This window comes from Trachypithecus francoisi, unplaced genomic scaffold (genome assembly GCF_009764315.1).
Source record: "Trachypithecus francoisi isolate TF-2019V2 unplaced genomic scaffold, Tfra_2.0 Lachesis_group0, whole genome shotgun sequence".
NCBI classification, from domain to species: domain Eukaryota; kingdom Metazoa; phylum Chordata; class Mammalia; order Primates; family Cercopithecidae; genus Trachypithecus; species Trachypithecus francoisi.
Window position 1 is genome coordinate 58,702,778 of NW_022681453.1, and position 18,737 is coordinate 58,721,514.

An 18,737-nucleotide genomic window follows, 5' to 3' on the forward strand; every position below is an offset into this window, starting at 1 on the left:
ACCCTCCCAAGTAGCTGGGACTACAGGCGCCCGCCACCTCGCCGGCTAGTTTTTTTGTATTTTTAGTAGAGACAGGGTTTCACCGTATTAGCCAGGATGGTCTCGATCTCCTGACCTCGTGATCTGCCCGTCTCGGCCTCCCAAAGTGCTGGGATTACAGGCTTGAGCCACCGCGCCCGACCGTGCCACATTTTCTTTTTTTTTTTTTTTTTGAGACGGAGTCTCGCTCTGTCGCCCAGGCTGGAGTGCAATGGCCGGATCTCAGCTCACTGCAAGCTCCACCCCCCGGGTTTACGCCATTCTCCTGCCTCACCCTCCCAAGTAGCTGGGACTACAGGCGCCCGCCACCTCGCCCGGCTAGTTTTTTTGTATTTTTTAGTAGAGACAGGGTTTCACCGTATTAGCCAGGATGGTCTCGATCTCCTGACCTCGTGATCTGCCCGTCTCGGCCTCCCAAAGTGCTGGGATTACAGGCTTGAGCCACCGCGCCCGACCGTGCCACATTTTCTTTTTTTTGTTTTTGAGGCGGAGTCTCGCTCTGTCACCCAGGCTGGAGTGCAGTGGCCGGATCTCAGCTCACTGCAAGCTCCGCCTCCCGGATTTACGCCATTCTCCTGCCTCAGCCTCCCGAGTAGCTGGGACTACAGGCGCCCGCCACCTCGCCCGGCTAGTTTTTGTATTTTTAGTAGAGACGGGGTTTCACCGTGTTAGCCAGGATGGTCTCGATCTCCTGACCTCGTGATCCGCCCGTCTCGGCCTCCCAAAGTGCTGGGATTACAGGCTTGAGCCACCGTGCCCGGCCTGAGCCACCGCGCCCGGCCAACCACATTTTCTTAATCCAGTCTATCACTGATGGACATTTGGGTTGGTTCTAAGTCTTCGTTATTGTGAATTGTGCCACAGTAAACATATGTGTGCATGTGTCTTATAGTGGCATGATTTATAATCCTTTGGGTATATACCCAGTAATGGGATGGCTGGGTCAAATGGCAATTCTAGTTCTAGATCCTTGAGGAATCACCACACTGTCTTCAATCTCTTCGTTAAATGATAGAATTCTGAATTCTTTCTCTGTGTTATCTTGAATTTCTTTGAGTTTCCTCAAAGCAGCTATTTTAAATTCTCTGTCTGAAAGGTAACGTATCTGTTTCTCCAGGATTGGTCACTAGTGCCTTATTTAGTTCATTTTGTGAAATCATATCTTCCTGGATGGCCTTGATGCCTGTGGATGTTCATCAGTGTCGGCATTGAAGAGTTAGGTATTTATTGTAGTCTTCACAGTCTGGGGTTGTTTGTACTTTTCCTTCTTGGGAAGGCTTTCCAGGTATTTGAAAGGGCTTGGGTGTTGTGACCTAAGCCATATCTGCATTAGGGGGCAACCCAAGCCCAGTAACATTGTGGTTCTTTCTGACTCAGAGAGGTACTGCCTTGGTGATCTTGGATAAGATCCAGGAGAATTCTCTAGATTTTCACAGAGACTCTTGTTCTCTTCCCTGCTTTCTCCCAAACAAATGGAGTCTCTCTCTGTGCTGAGCCACCTGGAGCTGGAGATGGGGTGACATAAGTATCCCTGTGGCCACCAACACTGGGACTGCACTGGGTGAAACCTAAAGCCAGCACAGCACTGGGTCTTGCCCAAGACCTGCTGTAACTACTGCCAGACTACTGCCTATATTTGCTGAAGGCCCCTAGGGAATCTACAATCAGCAGGTGGTGAAGCCAGCCAGGTTTCTGTTCTTCCCTTTAGGGCAGAAAGTTCCCACAGGCCCCAGGCAGTTCCAGAGATGTTGTCTGGGAGCCAGGACTAGAGTAAAACACCTTCAAAATCTACCTGATGTTCTATTGTACTGTGGCTGAGCTGGCACTCAAACCATGAGACACAGTCCTTCCCACTCTTCCCTCCCTGTTCCACAGGCAGAGGAGTCTCACGCTTTGGCCACCACCACCAGGTCCATGGGGAGTACTGCCAGGCTACTGCAACTGTTCACTTAAGGTCCAAGGACTCTTCAGTTAGGCCTGGGACTCACTCTTCAGGGCAGTGGGCTCCCCTGTGCCCCAGGACAGGTATAGAAATGCCATCCAAGAGCCAAGACCTGGAATCAGGGACCCCAAGAGCCCCTTAGTGCTCTGCCTCCTCATTGCTGAGCTAGTACATAAGGTGCAAGACAAAGTCCTCTTTACGTTTCCCTCTGCTTTTCTCAAGCAGAAGGAGTCCCTCACTGTGACCACCACATCTGAGAATGTGCTGAGTCTCTCCTGAAGCCAGCATGTCTCAGAGTGTCACCCAAGGCCCATAGCCTACTACCTGGGTATCACTGCTGGTTATTCAGGGCCCAAGGGCTCTTCGGTCAGCAGGTGATGGGTCCTGCCAGGACTGGGTCCTTCCCTTCAAGGAAGTAGGTTCCCTTCTGGCCCAGGATGTATCTAGAAATGTAATCTGGGAGCTAGGGCCTGGAATGGGGGCCTCATGACACTGACTGGTACCCTATCCTACTGTGGCTAAACTGGTATCCAAGATGTTAAACGAAGTCCTTTTTACTCTTCCCTCTTCTCTCCTCAAGTGGAAGAAAGGGGTCTTTTTTGGAGCCATGCACTGTGCCACTTGGGATTGGGGGAGGGGTGTCACAAGCACTCCCTTAGCTGCCCCAGTTGGTGCCTCAGTAGGTTGCATACCCTCTAAATCCATTGGCTCTGAGCCCAGCTCAGCACTAAGGCTTGCCTGGGAGTTGCAGTCCTTGCGGCCTAGGTTGCCTTTCAAGTTTATTTAGAATTCCAGAGCCCACAGTGGACAGGCTTGCCAAAACGCAGGATGCAGACACTGGGATGGGTGACTCCCCTTTGGCTAGGGCAGGTCTAAATGCTCCCTCCATGAGTGAGCTTCAGCTGAGTTCAGCCTGGTTTTGCTTTCCACTATGACGGGAAAGCACTGAGTTCAATGCAAAGTCTGACAATCACTGCACTCTCCCTCTCCCAAATGCATAGATCCTCTCTCTGTGCCATGTAGCTGCTGCCAGGGATGGGGAGGGGTTGTGTCAGCAATTCAAGACTGTCTTTCCTACTTCTCCAGTGCCTCTTGCAGCAATATGAAGTTAAAATCAGGTACTATGAGTGCTTACCTGGTCTTTGGCTATTTTGAAGATGCTTTTTCTGTGTAGGTAGTTGTTAAATTTGGTGTTCCTATGGGGAGGACAATCAGTAGAGCCTTCTATTTGGCCATCTTTCCCCACCCCTCCACCTAACTTTTATTACAATATATTGTTTTAATTGTTCTATTTTAGTAGGAGTTATTGTTAATCTCTTAGGGTCTAACTTATCAATTAAACTTTATCATAGGTGTACATGTAAAAATCATAGCATATACAGGTTTGGTACTATCCATGCTTTCAGGCATTTACTAGGGGTCCTGGAATGTATCTCTCAAGGACTGGGGGGACTGCTGCATGTCTATTGGCCTCTTGTCTATGTGGCTGCTTTCCTTTGCCACCCAACTTTTAGCCGCCTTGTTGTGTCCATTGACACTGGGATGTATATTCCGTGATGCTGCATTATAGGGCCTTAATCTTATTTAGGAATTAGGCTCACATGTGCATGCTAGCATGGGTGATTAGCCTTGCCTCATAGCTCATAAGTAACTGTGGGTCCAAGCTAGCCCGGCAATGTCCCAGTTTATGCCTGTTGTCCTATGACATATGTATGAATGATGCCTGATTTTGCTATAGCCATTCTGGTTTGAAGTCACTTTGGGTTTGGGGGCCTCCACCATCCATTCCACGTCTATATGCTATTCCACCTCACCTGCTGGCAGTTCTGGGGCCAGGCTGACTTTGAGCACCAGCTCCAGGAGTTGGGCTTACTCCCTGAGGGGACAGCAGCTATTTCTGGAAGAGAACTATTAATGGTAGTTCCTAGTCAGAGCAAGAGAGCATCACCCTTGAGGAGCCCAAGGCACCTGGGGCAGGTCAGACATAGTGGCTCAATCCAGCAGATGCTCCAGGTGGCCCGCCAGCAGGTCGCTGGACCTCAGGCCCTAGGCTTAAGTTCAGGGTTCAGTCTCTGGTCCCTGTTGGCAGGAGAAGTAGGGGAAGTGACCAGGAACCACTCAGGGTGGCAGATACCAGAGATGGTCCCCAAGCATTGGCCAACAACCCCCAGGATTCACCAGCAGCAAGGAAGGCTCCATTCTGAGGCCCTCAGGGCTTCAGTTAGAGCCTGAGAAATGCCCCCACCCAAAGCCAGGTTTCATCCTCAAATCTAAGGTGAAATTGAGCCTGCATACTATGAGGCTGCAACTGGGTGGGAGTCAGAGGTTCAGTGTAGGTAGGACTTGACACAAATGACTAAATAGATGCCCCTGGAACCTAGGGTGGGAGGATCACTGCCATGACTCCACATAACCACATCCTCATACTACCTGTCATGGAGGATAGCTGTGAAAATTAGTATCACAGGCACAGATCGTTGTCATCCAGGTCATGCAGATCATTGTCATCCAGTCTGCAGAGACTCAGATGACAGTGATCTGTGCCTGTGGCACTTGGGCTCCCTCCAGAAGACCCAAGATTAGCCATCATCAGAGAAGTTTTCAAGCTGATTGAGAAGAAATAGAGACTTTGTATCTTTAATCAGGAGAATCAAAAGGGTCCAATTCAGTGAGGGCAGTCAAGCCCCAGAAATGCTCTTTTCCTGGAACCCAGGGAGACATGGCCAGTCTCATCACTTTGCACAAGTCAGTCCCTGACACATCCATCATGGATGACTCGCAGTATGAGTAACATCTCTGTTTGATAACTGACCAGTCAACAATTCCTGGTGAGCATCAATGATACCACCAATATTCTGATATTTAGAGGATGCTGCTCTCCTACTTTTCCTGGCTCCATGTCCCCTGGTAAACACAATGTCTTGAAAAGCCATTTTCTAAAAACCCCTCCTGTATTAGTTTTCATGCTGCTGATAAAGACATATCCAAGACTGGGAAGAAAAAGAGGTTTAGTTGGACTTACAGTTCCATATAGCTGAGGAGGCCCCAGAATCATGGCAGGAGGTGAAAGGCACTCCTTACATAGCAGCAAGAGAAAATGAGAAGGAAGCAAAAGCGGAAATGCCTGATGAACCCATCAGATCTCATGAAACGTATTCACTATTACGAGAATAGCACAGGGAAGACCGGCCCCCATGATTCAATTACCTCCCCTTGGGTTCCTCCCACAAGTGAGAATTCTGGGAGATACAATTCAAGTTAAGATTTGGGTAGGGACACAGCCAAACCATATCATTCTGCCCCTGGCTCCTCCAAATCTCATGTCCTCACATTTCCTTTTTTTTTTTTTTTGAGATGGAGTCTCACTGTGTCACCCAGGCTAGAGTGCAGTGGTGTGGTCTCGGTTCACTGCAACCTCCACCTCCCAGGTTCAGGAGATTCTATTGCCTCAGCCTCCTGAGTAGCTGGAACTACAGGTGTACACCAGCACGCCCAGTTAATTTTTGTATTTTTTGTAGAGACGGGGTTTCACCATGTTGGCCAGGCTGGTCTCGAACTCCTGACCTCAGGTCATCTGCTTGCCTCGGCCTCCCAAAGTGCTGGGATTACAGGCACGAGCCACCATGCCTGACCATGTTCTCACATTTCAAAAGCAACCATGCCTTCCCAACAGTCCCCCAAAGTCTTAACTCATTTCACCATTAACCCAATAGTCCAAAGTCTCATCTGAGACAAGGCAAGTTCCTTCCACCTATGAGCCTGTAAAATCAAAAGCAAGCCAGTTACTTCCTAGATACAGTGGGGGTGCAGGTATTGAGTAAATACAGCCATTCCAAATGGGAAAAAAATGGCCAAAATAAAGGGGTTACAGGGCCCATGCAAGTCCAAAATCCAGCGGGACAAATTTTAAAGCTCCAAAATGATCTCCTTTGACTCCAAGTCTCACATTCAGGTCACACTGATGCAAAAGGTGGGTTCCCATGGTCTTGGGCATCTCTGTAACTTCTTGCCCTCCAACTACAGGCAAATCTAGAACTATAGAAGATGTCAGCATGCCGCCCCCGCATCAAGGAGTGGGAACCCCTGCCAACAGCCTGGAGTTCAGCGACCCCTGCCCTGAGGCCCGCGAGAAGCTGCAGGAGTTGTGTCGCCACATGTGAGCACCTAAGTGCTTGGGTCGGGGGAGGCAAGGGTTCTGAGAAAGCCCGACCCCCAGCTGGGAGTCCCTGTGTATATGTGAGTGTCCAGTCACAAAAGTGTGGGAGACATGCTGCCTGAGAGCATGGGTTATGCGGTACTCCCCACGACAGCCACAGGTGCAGCTTCCCTCACAGGCAGACACACACCCCTGTCCTTCCTTGCTCACCATCCTCCCTACAATATCACTGCAACCATGCAAGGAAGACAGGATTGATGCCCATTTTGTGGATGGGGAAACTGAGGCAGCCTAAGCAGGTATGTGAGTAAGAAATTGCCTGAGCTCACACAGCTCCAGTGGCCTGCCTCCTGCCCCTGCTCAGCAATGCTCTCTACCTCTGCAACACCTTGCCAGGGATGCCCTGTTGCCTGACTCCTTACATTTAGGGCTTTTGTGCCCTGTTTGTTTCTTAACTTAATTTGCCAGATGTTCTACAAGACAAACAAAAACCTCTAAAAACAAACCAAAAAGACGCTTGACATGGGTAGTTAGTGGTTTTTATCATTCTGTGGGGCCATCCCCCAAGCCCTAGCAATTTACTCAACATTTCTCTCAGGGCCCAGGCCATTGGGTATAAAGGACTTAAGCACCTGTTCACATCTAATAGCTTAGTCATATACGTCTCTTGGGGGTTGCTGGGCTAGAACATGGGGAGAGGGCAGCCACTGTTTGCCTCCTCACTGTGACACTCTGGAAGGAAGCTCTGTTCCCTGAAACCTCAGGACTGGGGTGAGCAAGGTCTTCAAACCCTCAGGATCCCCCCACACTTCCACACACAGTCCCACTCCATAGGTCCTCACCCTCAGGCTCAGGTGGAAATCAGGCAAGGGCTGTTCTTAGATGGGCACTGGGAACTTCCCAGTTCTTCCCAAAAACTACCTTTATGGACGAGGGAGCATGGGTTGGGGACGTGTACTTTGGGCACAGGGGAATGGGATAGGGGTCTTGGGTACTAAGGAGGGGCTGTAGAGAGCATCCCTGGTGCGTGAGAACCAAGAGGCTAGACAATATATTGGTTTCCTTCTCTGTAGAGAAGCCGAAAGGGCCACGTGGAAAGGGAGGAATATCTCCTACCCCATGATCTTACGAAACTACCAGGCAAAGATGCCCTCTCATCTAATGATGGCCCTCAAAGGAGACTCTCAGACCACCCCGGGTTTACATTACCCTCCCACCGCAAGTGCTCAGACTCTCACCCCCACACCTCACCCATCATCTGCCAACCATCTCTTCAGTCGGCATTGTCAAGAGGGGAAGGCGCCCAAGAAGGCCTTCAAGTTTCATTACACCTTCTATGACGGCTCCTCCTTCGTTTAGTATCCTTTTATTTGGTGCCACCCTATCTCCCCAGCTACTCAACCCCAGAGAACTCCAGGACTTGACACAGCCCAAATATTTCCTTGGGCCTTTTAGTTATCAGAGAAGCCTGGTGATGGGTCTCTTGGGTATTAAGAGTTTGTCTATATCAGACTCAAGAGGTCAGAGGAGGAGGTAATAAGTTTCAAGCCTCAAGTTCAGTTCAGATCAACCTGAACATACCAAACCCCAGCTACCTATGAGAAGCTTGTCAGTGCAGGCTGGGAATGCAGACAAAGTCCCTGCCTTTGAGGACCTCTCAGTTGAGACAAGGTTAAAGACACAAAACAAATCATCTCTAGTGGAGAGGAGGGAGTTATGAGGCCTTAAACAATTGGGAACCTTCATCCTTCTCTCCCTGGCTCAGTGGTTAAGCTCTGTGGTCCTTGCATACTTCACCCATCCACATCCTTGGAGCCTGAGACCTCACCCCAAATGCGCTATCTCCTGGGCCCTGACTGCTCTGCAGCTGAGATGTGACTGGGTTCATGAGCCTAGTGCTAGCTGTGTCCCAACCTTGGATGTAGGAGCAACAAAAGGAGAAACATTTTCTCTTTGAGAATCTGATGAAAGCTACAGACCTTCTCCCTAGAAATAAGCGCTTATCTACACATGCCTGTAAGGCGTTACCTGTGATTGCAGGGCATTTACCAACCTCCAAAGCCTGTCTTTGGATCTGAGTTTGAAAAGACAAATCTTCTTGGAGGGTGAGCCCTGAGGGCTGTGCATACCTCAGAGTGATTTGAGTCTGATTATTTTCTTCATTCACAGATGTGTATCGAGTGTCTATCACGTGCAATGAATTCAGATAATGAAGTTAATAGACCATTTGTACTTCAGAGGAAGCAACTTTAATTGCTCCTTTTAAAGTGAAGAGAAGGAGTTTGAATTTGGGTGGTAAAAGCAAAAGAGAGGGCTCCCTTTAGAGAATGTCTGGGTTGGAAGTCACCTTGTTCTTTTTGGGGGTCCTGTTGCCCAAACTTAACATGTTCTAGAGCTGGACCAGATCACAGATGTCATTCATTTGGCCACAAGGACTCCGAGGCCTGAGAGGGCAAAGCACTTACTCCAGGTTATGCAGTCTAGTTACATAAAATGTCACGGATGGGAAACGCAGTCATTTGTTTCTGTCCCTTCACTGTAGAAATGGGAAAACTGAGACCCAAAGGCATGGTGTGACTGACTGTATGCCACAAAAGGAATTCTGTGGCCAAGCTAGGCCTGGGTTCAGGGCCTCGTTGCCTCAATTTAGGGTCCTCTCTTGGGTACCATTTTTATACCTTTAAGGATTATTTCCTCTAGCACAGAGCAGGGTAGAGGGCGATGGAAGTGGATCTCATTTTAATAATAAAATCACTGGGCACTCAGGATCCCCTGCCCCTTTCTTGGAGGAGAGGACGTGTCTCTGGGCTGTCTAAACCACTTTCACAAAGGCCAAGGCCCCCAACCAGGCTCTCCTGGCAGCAGCCCCCTTGCTTCCTTTGTCCTCCTCTTGACTGAACTGGGAATTGAGGATTTAAGCGCTCTGTCCAAGAAGTCTCATTGTTTCTCAGACCGTAAATGAATCCATTCATCACACTCTGCTCGGCCCTGCTTGCAACACGTCCACAGTATTGAACACAGCTGACTCCTTCGAGAGCAGCTGCTGCTTGCAATGGGTTGTGTTGTGCCCCACCCCCGCTTCTTTCTGACTCTTCGCTGCATTTAATAGGATGATCTCCCTGAGCTCCTCATGAAGCTATGTCTATGAATTAGTCTTCTATCAGGGGCTTCAGAAAGAGGGTGGGCTTGTGTATGATAAGAGCACAGCACCCTAGCCTGCAGGAATCTCTGTTCTCTCACTTGTCACAGAGTTCTGAGCACCTTCCCACCCGCTACCCACAAATGGTCTGAGAGATCCCCCAAACTTTTGATCCATTGCTACTGGCACTCTTGACTCACATTGCCAGCAATGATCACATCCTGGCAATTAATGCTCTTATCTTTGAGAGTCCTAAAAGACCAGGGCTCTAGGCTCAGTTGTTTTTTGGTGACCCTGCACAAGTCACTTGATCTCTGTGCCTCACTTCCCTTGATTATAAGATGAGGAAGTTGAACCCAGTGATCTTAAAGGAGAAATTCTGTGTTACTGTGTTCAAATAGTCAGAGCACTTGTGCAGCTGTTTGATCCCTCTCAAGTACAGAAAATGTTTGGAAAGCTCTTCTTTCACCTAATGGCTTCCATAGAACACTGGGTTCAGTAGTTGATTCTGTTTTCGTAGAGATTGCTGGTCAAGCTCTCAGGCAAAAATGATATGTCTGGGCCGGGCGCGGTGGCTCACGCCTGTAATCCCAGCATTTTGGGAGGCCGAGGCGGGCGGATTACGAGGTCAGGAGATTGAGACCATCCTGGCTAACATGGTGAAACCCCGTCTCTACTAAAAATACAAAAAATTAGCTGGGCGTGGTGGTGGGCACCTGTAGTCCCAGCTACTCAGGGGGCTGCGGCAGGAGAATGGCATGAACTCAGGAGGTGAAGCTTGCAGTGAGCTGAGATCGAGCCACTGCAGTCTAGCTTGGGCGACAGAGCAAAGACTCTGTCTCAAAAAAAAAAAAAAAAAAGGTATGTCTGCACTGGGAATATCATAAAGCTCTAAGCTATAATTGGTTTGCATTTGGCAGCTTCAGACCCCAGACCTGTCTTAATGTTCACTGCACTGCATTCATTCATTCTAGTGGGTGTGAGTGATATCTTACTGTGGTTTTAACTTATATTAACCTAATGATGAATGGCATAGAGCATCTTTTCGTGTGTGTGTGTGTGTGTGTGTGTGTGTTTTGGTACATCTTCTTTGGAGAAATGTGTATCGAAGTCCTTGCTCATGTTTTGATTGAGCTGTCTTTCTTTAAAACAAGTTGTAAGGGTTCTTTACATATCATGCATAGATACTAGATGCTTATCAAATATATGATTTGCAAGTATTTTTTCCTGTACTGTCAGATGTCTTTTCACTCTTTCAATAGCATCATTTAATGCACAAAAACTTTTAAATTTTGATGAAGTCCAATTTTTTCCATCTTTCTTTTGCTGCTTATGCATTAGGCTTTATGTCTAAAAAACCATCGCGAAATCCAAGGTTATAACATTTACCCCTTTGTTTTCCTCTTCTTTTTTTTTTTTTTTTTTTTTTTTTTGAGACAGAGTTTTGCTCTTGTTGCCCAGGCTGGAGTACAATGGCGTGATCCAGCTCACCATAACCTCTGCCTCCTGGGTTCAAGCGTTTCTTCTGCCTCAGCCTCCCGAGTAGCTGGGATTACAGGTACGCACCACCATGCTGGACTAATTTTGTATTTTTAGTAGAGATGGGGTTTCTCTATGTTGGTCAGGCTGGTCTTGAACTCACTCCTGACCTCAGGTGATCCACCCACCTTGGCCTCCCAAAGTGCTGGGATTACAGGCGTAAGCCACCATGCCCAGCCCCCTGTGTTTTTTTCTAAGAGGTTTATACTTATAGGTCTTGTGGTCTTTGAAGCATTTTGAGTTAATTTTTGTGTGTGGTATAAGATAAGGTTCCAATTTCTTTCCTTTGCGTGTGGATAGCTAATTGTCCCAGTACCATTTATTTAAGAGGCATTCTTTCCCCATTGAATGGTCATGGCACCCTTGTCAAAAATCAATTGACTATAGAACTATAGATGTATGGGTTTATTTTTGGACTGTCAATTCTAAGCCATTAACACATATGTCTGTCTTTATGCCTATACCACACTGTTTTGGTTATTGTAGTTTTGTAGCAAGTTTTGCAATAAGGTAGTGTGAGTCCTCCCACTTGTTTTTTTTTTTTTTTTTTCCAAGACTATTTTGGTTGCTTGGAATCTCTTACAATTTCATGTAAATTTTCAGTCAGATTTTCCATTTCTACAAAAAAAAAGCCAATAAGATTTTGATAGGCATTGCTTTGATTCTGTAGATCACTTTGGGGAGTAATACCATTAACAGTTTTTTTGTTTGTTTGTTTGTTTGTTTTTGAGACAGAGTCTTGCTCTGACACCCAGGCCAGAGTACAGTGGTGCCATCTCGGCTCACTGCAACCTCTGCCTCCTGGGCTCAAACAATTCTCCTGCCTCAGCCTCCCACATAGCTGGGACTACAGGTGTGCGCCACCACATCTGGCTAATTTTTGTGTTTTTAGTAGAGATAAGGTTTGGCCATGATGGCCAGGCTGGTCTCAAACTCCCGACCTCAAGTGATCCACCCACTTCTGCCTCCCAAAGTACGGGGATTACAGGCATGAGCCACCACACCTGGCCAACAATGTTAATTCTTCCAACCCATGAACACTGGCAACAAGCAGTACAAAATGGTGTATAAACAAGAACAAAAAAGCAATTTACAACAGGATCAGAAAGATTAAAATACTTAGGAATAAATAACAAAGAGGTACAGAACTTGTACACTGAAAACTACAAAACATTGCCAAATTAAATTAAAGAAGACCTAAAGAACACAGGAAAGACATCCTGTGTTCATGAGGGCAACTCTTTTGTGTGTGTGGATCTTATATCTGTAACTTTTCTAAATTTATGTGTTAGCTGTAGATTTTTTTGTGTGGACTCTTTAGAATTTTCTATATATAAAATCATGTCATCTGCCAACAGAGGTAATTTTACTTCTTCCTTTCCAATTTTGAGGCTTTTTATTATTTTGTTGTTGTTGTTGCTATTTGCTGTGGCCAGAACTTTCAGTACAATTTTGATTAGAAGTAGTGAAAGCAGGCCTACTTGTCTTGTTCTTTATATTAGAGGAAAAGTTTTCATTCTGTCACCATTGATTATGATGTTAGTTGTGAGTTTTTTCATATATGGCTTTTAATATGTTGCAGGAGTTCCCTTCTATTCCGAATTTGTTGAGTGTTTTTTTAATCATGAGAGGGTATTGAATTTTGTCAAATGCTTTTACTTCATCAATTAAAATGATGATGATTCCCCCCCAACTCCTGCCATTTTATTACTATGGTACATTACATTGATTTTTGTGTGTTGGACCATACTTGCATTCCTGGGATAAATCACACCTGCTCATGGTGTATAATCCTTTTGATAGGCTGCTGCTAAATTTGGTTTGCTGGTATTTTGTTAAGATACTTTATGTTTATATTCATAAGGGATATGGGAAGTTTTATTTTTATGTATTTGTCTGACTTTGGTATCAAGATAACCTGGCCTCATAGAATGAGTTAGGAAGTGTTCAGGTCTGCTCTTCTATTTTTTGGAAGAGCTTGAGGAGGATTGGTATTAATTCTTTAAATGTCTGGTAGAATTCACCAGTGAAGCCATCTGGTCCTAGGCTTTTCTTTGTTGGGAGATTTTTCATTACTGATTTAATTTCCTCACTTGCTATAGTTCTATTTAGGTTTTTTATTTCTTTTTGAGTCACTTCTGGTAGTTTATGTGTTTCTAGGAATTTGTCCATCTAGGTTATCTAACTTTATGGTGTACAGCTGTTCGTATTATTGTATTATTAGGATTTTTTTTTATTTCTGTAAGGTCCCATTTTCATTTCTGATTTTAGGAATTTGAGTCTTTTTTTTTAATCAGTCTGCTAGAAGTTTGTGCTTTCTTGATTTATCAAAGATGCAACTTTTGGTTTTGTTCATTCTATTTTTCTATTCTCAATTCTGTTTTTCTCCACTCTGATTTTTTATTGTTTTCTTCCATCTGCTAGCTTTGCTTTAGTTTGCTTTTCTTTTTCTAGTTCCTTAAGGTAGAAAATTGGGTTATTGATTTGAGATCTTCATTTTCATTTAATGTTGATATTTACAGCTATAAATTTGTTTCTGAGTGTTACTTTGCCTTTCTCCCTTAAGTTTTGATATGTTGTGTTTTGTTTTCATTCACTTCAAAGTATTTTATAATTTCCCTTGTGATTTTTTTATCCACCTGTTGTTTGTGTGTTGTTTAATTTTCATGTATTTGTGAATTTTCACAATTTTCTTTTGTTAGTGATTTCTAGTTTCATTCCATTGTGATCAAAGAAGATACTTTCTATGGTTTCAATCTTTTAAAATTTATTGAGACCTGTTTTGTGGCCTAACATATTGTCTGTACTGGAGAATGATCTATGTGAGTGTGAGAAGAATGTGTGTTCTGCTGTTGTTGGGTGGGATTCTGTGTGTTCCTATTAGTTCTAGCAGTGTTGTTCAAATCCTCTATTTCTTTCTTTCCTTTTTTTTTTTTTTTTTTTTTTGAGGTGGAGTCTCACTCTTGTCACCCAGACTGGGATGCAGTGGCGCAATCTTGGCTGGCTGCAACCTCTGCCTCCCGGGTTCAAGTGATTCTCCTGCCTCAGCCTCCTGAATAACTGGGATTACAGGTATGCACCACCATGCCTGGCTAATTTTTTTTGTATTTTTAGTGGAGATGGGGTTTCACCATGTTGGCCAGGCTGGTCTCAAACTCCTGAACTCAGGTGATCCATCCGCCTTAGCCTCCCAAAGTGCTGGGATTACAAGCGTGAGCTACTGCAGGCTGCCTAAGCCCTCTATTTCTTTATTGATCTTCTGTCTAGTTGTTCTATGCATTATTGAACATGAGGTAGTGAAGTCTCCAACTATTTTTGTAGAACTATTTCTTCCTTTAATTCTGTCAGTTTTTAAATTTATATATATATTGAGGCTCTGTTATTAAGTGTGTATATCTCTATAATTGTTACATATTCTTAAGGTATTCACCCTTTTCTCAATATGTAATGTCCTTTTTTGTCGCTTGTAAAAATGTTTAACTTAACATCTATTTTGCATGGTATTAGTATATTCACCCCTACTCCCTTTTGGTTACAATTTGCATAGAATATCTTTTTGTATCATTTCACTTTCAACCAAATTGTGTCTTTGGATCTAAAGTGAGTCTCTTAGATGCAGCATATGGTTGAATTGTGTTTTGGTTTTTTGAAATTTATCCTGCCAGCTTTTTTTTTTTTTTTTTTTTGAGACTGAGTCTCACTCTGTCACCAGGCTGGAGTGCAGTGGTGCAATCTTGGCTCATTGCAACCACCACCTCCTGGGCTCAAGCGATTCTCATGTCTCAGCTCTGGCCTTTTTGATTAGAGAGTTTAATCTATTTCTGTTTAAAGTAATTGCTGATACAGAAGCACTTAATTCTTTAAGTTTTCTATTTGTTTTCTATATGTCTTATACCATCTTTGTTTCTCAGTTCTTTCATTACTTCCTCTTTTTGTGTCTGACTTTTTATAGCATGCCATTTTGATTCACTTCTCATTTCCTTTTCTCCATATTTTTAAGTTATTTCCTTAGGGTTGTCTTGGTATAATGGGTTGAATGGTTGTCTCCCAAAATTTGTAACCACATGGAACCTCAGAATATTACCACATTTGGAAATAGGGGCTCTGAAGTTGTAAATTTTAAGATGCAGTCATATTGTTGGGGTGAGCCCTACTGCAATGACTAGTGTCCTTATAGGAAGAGCAAACAGACACACACACACACACACAGAAGAAAGCTATGTGATGACTGAGGCAGAGATTGAAATGAAGCATGTACAATCCAAAGAATACCAAAGGTTTTTGGCAATCACCAGGAACTATAAGGGGCAAGGAAGGATTCTTCCCCAGAGCCTTCCAAAGCATAACCCTGTTGACACCTTGATCTTGGACGTTTAGCCTCTGGAACTGTGAGATTATAAGTTTATGTTGCTTTTAGCCATCCAGTTTATTGTACTTTGTTATGATAGCCCTAGGAAACTAATATACCTGTGTATTACAATTAACACACTAGTTTGAATTAATAACTTGCCACAATAATATATAAAACTCTGCTCCTATATAGCTCTATCCCTTCCCCTTTATGTTGTTATCAAAGAATTATGTTTTATAGATACATTGTGTGCCCATTAACATAGGTTTACAATTATTGTTTTATGCATTTATCTTTCAAGTCATATAGGAAAAAAAGAAAAATTATATGCTGAAAATACAATACTGGATTTTATATTTACTTATATAGTTAACTTTACCAGTGTTCTTTTTTTCTTTGTATGAGTTTGAGTCACTGTCTAGTGTCCTTTCATTTCAGCCAGAAGGATTCCCTTCAGTGTTTTTTTGCAGGGCAGGTCTACTAGTGATTAACTTCCTCAATATTTGTTTATCTGGGAATGTTTTAATTTCTTCATTTTTGAAGGATAATTTTGCTTGATATGGAATTGTTGGTTAACAGTTTTATTTTTTTCCTTTGAGGTCTTTAGATATTTCATATTGCTGCCTTCTTAACCCCATGGTTTCTGATGAGAAATCAACCATTAATCTTATTGAAGATCTCTTATATATGATGAATCTCTTTTTTCGTGCTGCTTTCAAGATTCCCTCTTTGTATTTGTCTTTTGACAGTTGAATTATAATGTGTCTCAATGAGAATATCTTTGAATTTATCCTACTTGGAGTTTGTTAAGCTTCTTGAACATGTATATTAATTGTCTTTCATCAAATTTGGGGAGTTTTCAGCATTATTTCTTCAGATATTCCTTCTACCCTAATTTCTCTTGTCTCTCCTTCTGGGACTCCTGTTATTCATATGTTGGTAAGCTTGATGGCCTCCTGTAGGTCCCTGAGAATCTTCATTTTTCTTCATTTCCTTTTCTTTCTGCTTTCATTCTGAAATGCATCTGTGTCTGGAGTACTGCTTGTGAAATTCCTGCACACAGGAATGTCCTGCCCATACCATGACCTCCTTAGTCAGGCCAGTGCTTCTTGGGGTCTCTTTACTAGAAAATGAACAAGGAGATGTTACCTGTCCTCCTTGATTTGTCAGAAGTGGAAGCAGCCTGACAACATTAGAAATATTGCTGGCCTTAGAGATCAAATCCTGGCTCTGCCACTTCCTTGTGATGTGACATGGGGCAGATAATTTTCTGTACTTTGGATTCCTCATCTATAGGGTGACCAACTCATCCTGGTTTGCCTGGGACTTTTTAGGTTTTGTACTGAAAGTTCCATGTCTTAGGAAACCCATTAGACCCAGGGGGACCCTACTCATCTGTGAGAGGAAGATAATACTACCTACCACAAGGTGGTTGTGAGAAAATAGAAAGAAAATACAGAAAAACAGCTAGGTCATCGTTGGGTTCCATAATCATATAATTGTTACTTATGCAAAATGCAAGGAGGGTGTTTGAAGATGGAGAAGGATGCACCAAATAGCTACCACTTTGACGTGTGGACTTGCTTCAATGGGACAATTGAGAGCAGAACCAGGGGAATTTTCTGTTAGTTCTACCTGAACATTTCTGCCAGCTATCCCTCTGGAAACATTGCTATATGTCAGATCCCCACATGCTGCAGAGGGAGAACCATCACTTGCCTCTTTAATGACATACCTGGCTTCTCCTTGCTGGCCCTATTCAATGCTGAAGGTCAGGGCTGTGTTCACTACAACCTAAAAACCAGGTAAGTAGACTGGAAGAGTACTAGTCTCATAGAAGTACCTCTGAGGGTGATGGAGGGAGGACTGAAGTGGTGACTGTGAGTCCCTGGTTAAAGAAGAAGCCAGGCGGTGTCCAGAGGTCTAGTAAGGCAGTGAGGCAGGGCTGAGGCTGTTTCTGCAGGGACATAGGAACTTTAAGGCTCAGCCTTTCCTTGCTGTATCTATGTCACAGCCAATGAGAAGGACACCTTCCCAAGTTCTACTCCACTTGGTACCCCAGAGCACTAAGATCTTGATTGTTAGTTATATTAATGGAAGAATTATTTAGTGGAAAAAATGTTTTGTACCAGGAGTGGACGGAGAGGCATGAACATGCTACTTCTGTGGCATCTTTTAAGAGAAGTGCATATTCTTGCCAGCCAAAGGTTGATATTGTCTGGCTTTTCTTTTTTGTTTTGTTTTTGTTTTGAGACAGCGTCTTGCTCTCACTCTGTCACCCAGGTTGAAGTGCAGTGGCGTGATTATAGCTCACTGCAGCCTCGAACTCCTGGGCTCAGGTGATCCTTTCACCTCAGCCTCCTGGGTTAGCTGGGACTACAGACATGCGCCACAATGCCTAGATAATTTTTTAAACTTTTTGTAGAGACAGGGTCTCACTGTGTTGACCAGGATGATCTCAAACTCCTGGCCTCAAACAGTCGTCCTGCCTCAGCCCCTCAAAGTGCTGGGATGACAGGCATAAGCCACCATGTCTGGATTTGCCTGGCTTTTCATAAGGAATTGTTCTCGGAAGAAATGACTTACTCTTATGTTATAGGTATTCCAGATCCCATCTTGGTGCCTATTATACACTTGAGCTACTAGGCAACAGAGCACAAATCCCATTTCTCCCCCTCTTGCATTTAGCCTGAGCCTTCATCATCTCTCTCAGAATAGGCTTCTCCAGTAGCATCAACAGGTGTTAAGGGGCCTCAGACCATAGCAAGTGGGGAAAGTGAGGCTGCCTGCAGGACTCCACCATTCCTCCAGCCTGGGACTGAGTCTTACAGACCTGCCTGCCCATAGCCTGCAGTGATGAGAGCTTCCTTCAGGGGCCCAGTGGCAGCTACTCACTTCTGTATCTCTCCTAGTTGCCCATATGTCTTAATCTTGGATGAGGAAGGTGGGACCACCAATGACCAGCAAGGCTATGTAGTCCACAAATGGAGCTGGACTTCCAGGACAGAGACTCTGCTTTCCCTGGAATACAAGGTAGGGATGGGCAGCACAGGTTGGGTGGCAGTGAGTATCACTGTCACAGGGAGGGCCTTGGCATCCTGCCATGCACTGCCTAGCATTAAAAGCCCAGGGCTACCCATAAGACAGGAATCCTGTTCTGAAGGAGCTCATAATCTTATTCAGAGGTTCCCAAGTTGGTGGATGGTGGTCCAGGTTGGCTGAAGGGAACTTTTCACCAACCTAAACTATTGGCTGCTTTACAGACATTTCTTGGTAATATCCTTCCTGTGTAATTTTTATTATTAATATTATTCTGTTTTTACTGTTAAAATATGTTTTATGAAGTCACGGTTATAGTAGTTGATAGCTTTATTTTTAATGCCTATGTGTGGCAATAATAAAAATTAGCAATTCTATATTGGTCTCCTCAGTTTTTGTTTTTGTAACTTTATTATCTATAAAATAAAACAATCTAGAAGTCAAAAGTGACTGATAGATACAAACTCTTTTCATTCATTTGGCTGTTCAGATAATTATTCACCAAAGGTTTATTAAATAACAAATAATAAAG

The 18,737-nt window shown here is 44.2% G+C and overlaps 1 protein-coding gene across 2 annotated transcripts in view; it reads left to right on the forward strand.

Annotated features, from left to right (window-relative positions):
• Positions 1-18,737, forward strand: part of CUNH3orf20 (chromosome unknown C3orf20 homolog) — a 108,845-nt gene that overhangs the window by 25,135 nt on the left and 64,973 nt on the right. For both annotated transcript variants that reach the window (XM_033210803.1, XM_033210804.1), the window contains exons 6-9: positions 6,005-6,137; positions 7,211-7,495; positions 16,819-16,971; positions 18,079-18,199. In XM_033210803.1, coding sequence (XP_033066694.1) covers positions 6,005-6,137; positions 7,211-7,495; positions 16,819-16,971; positions 18,079-18,199 — 692 coding nt within the window. The remainder of the gene's footprint in view (positions 1-6,004; positions 6,138-7,210; positions 7,496-16,818; positions 16,972-18,078; positions 18,200-18,737) is intronic.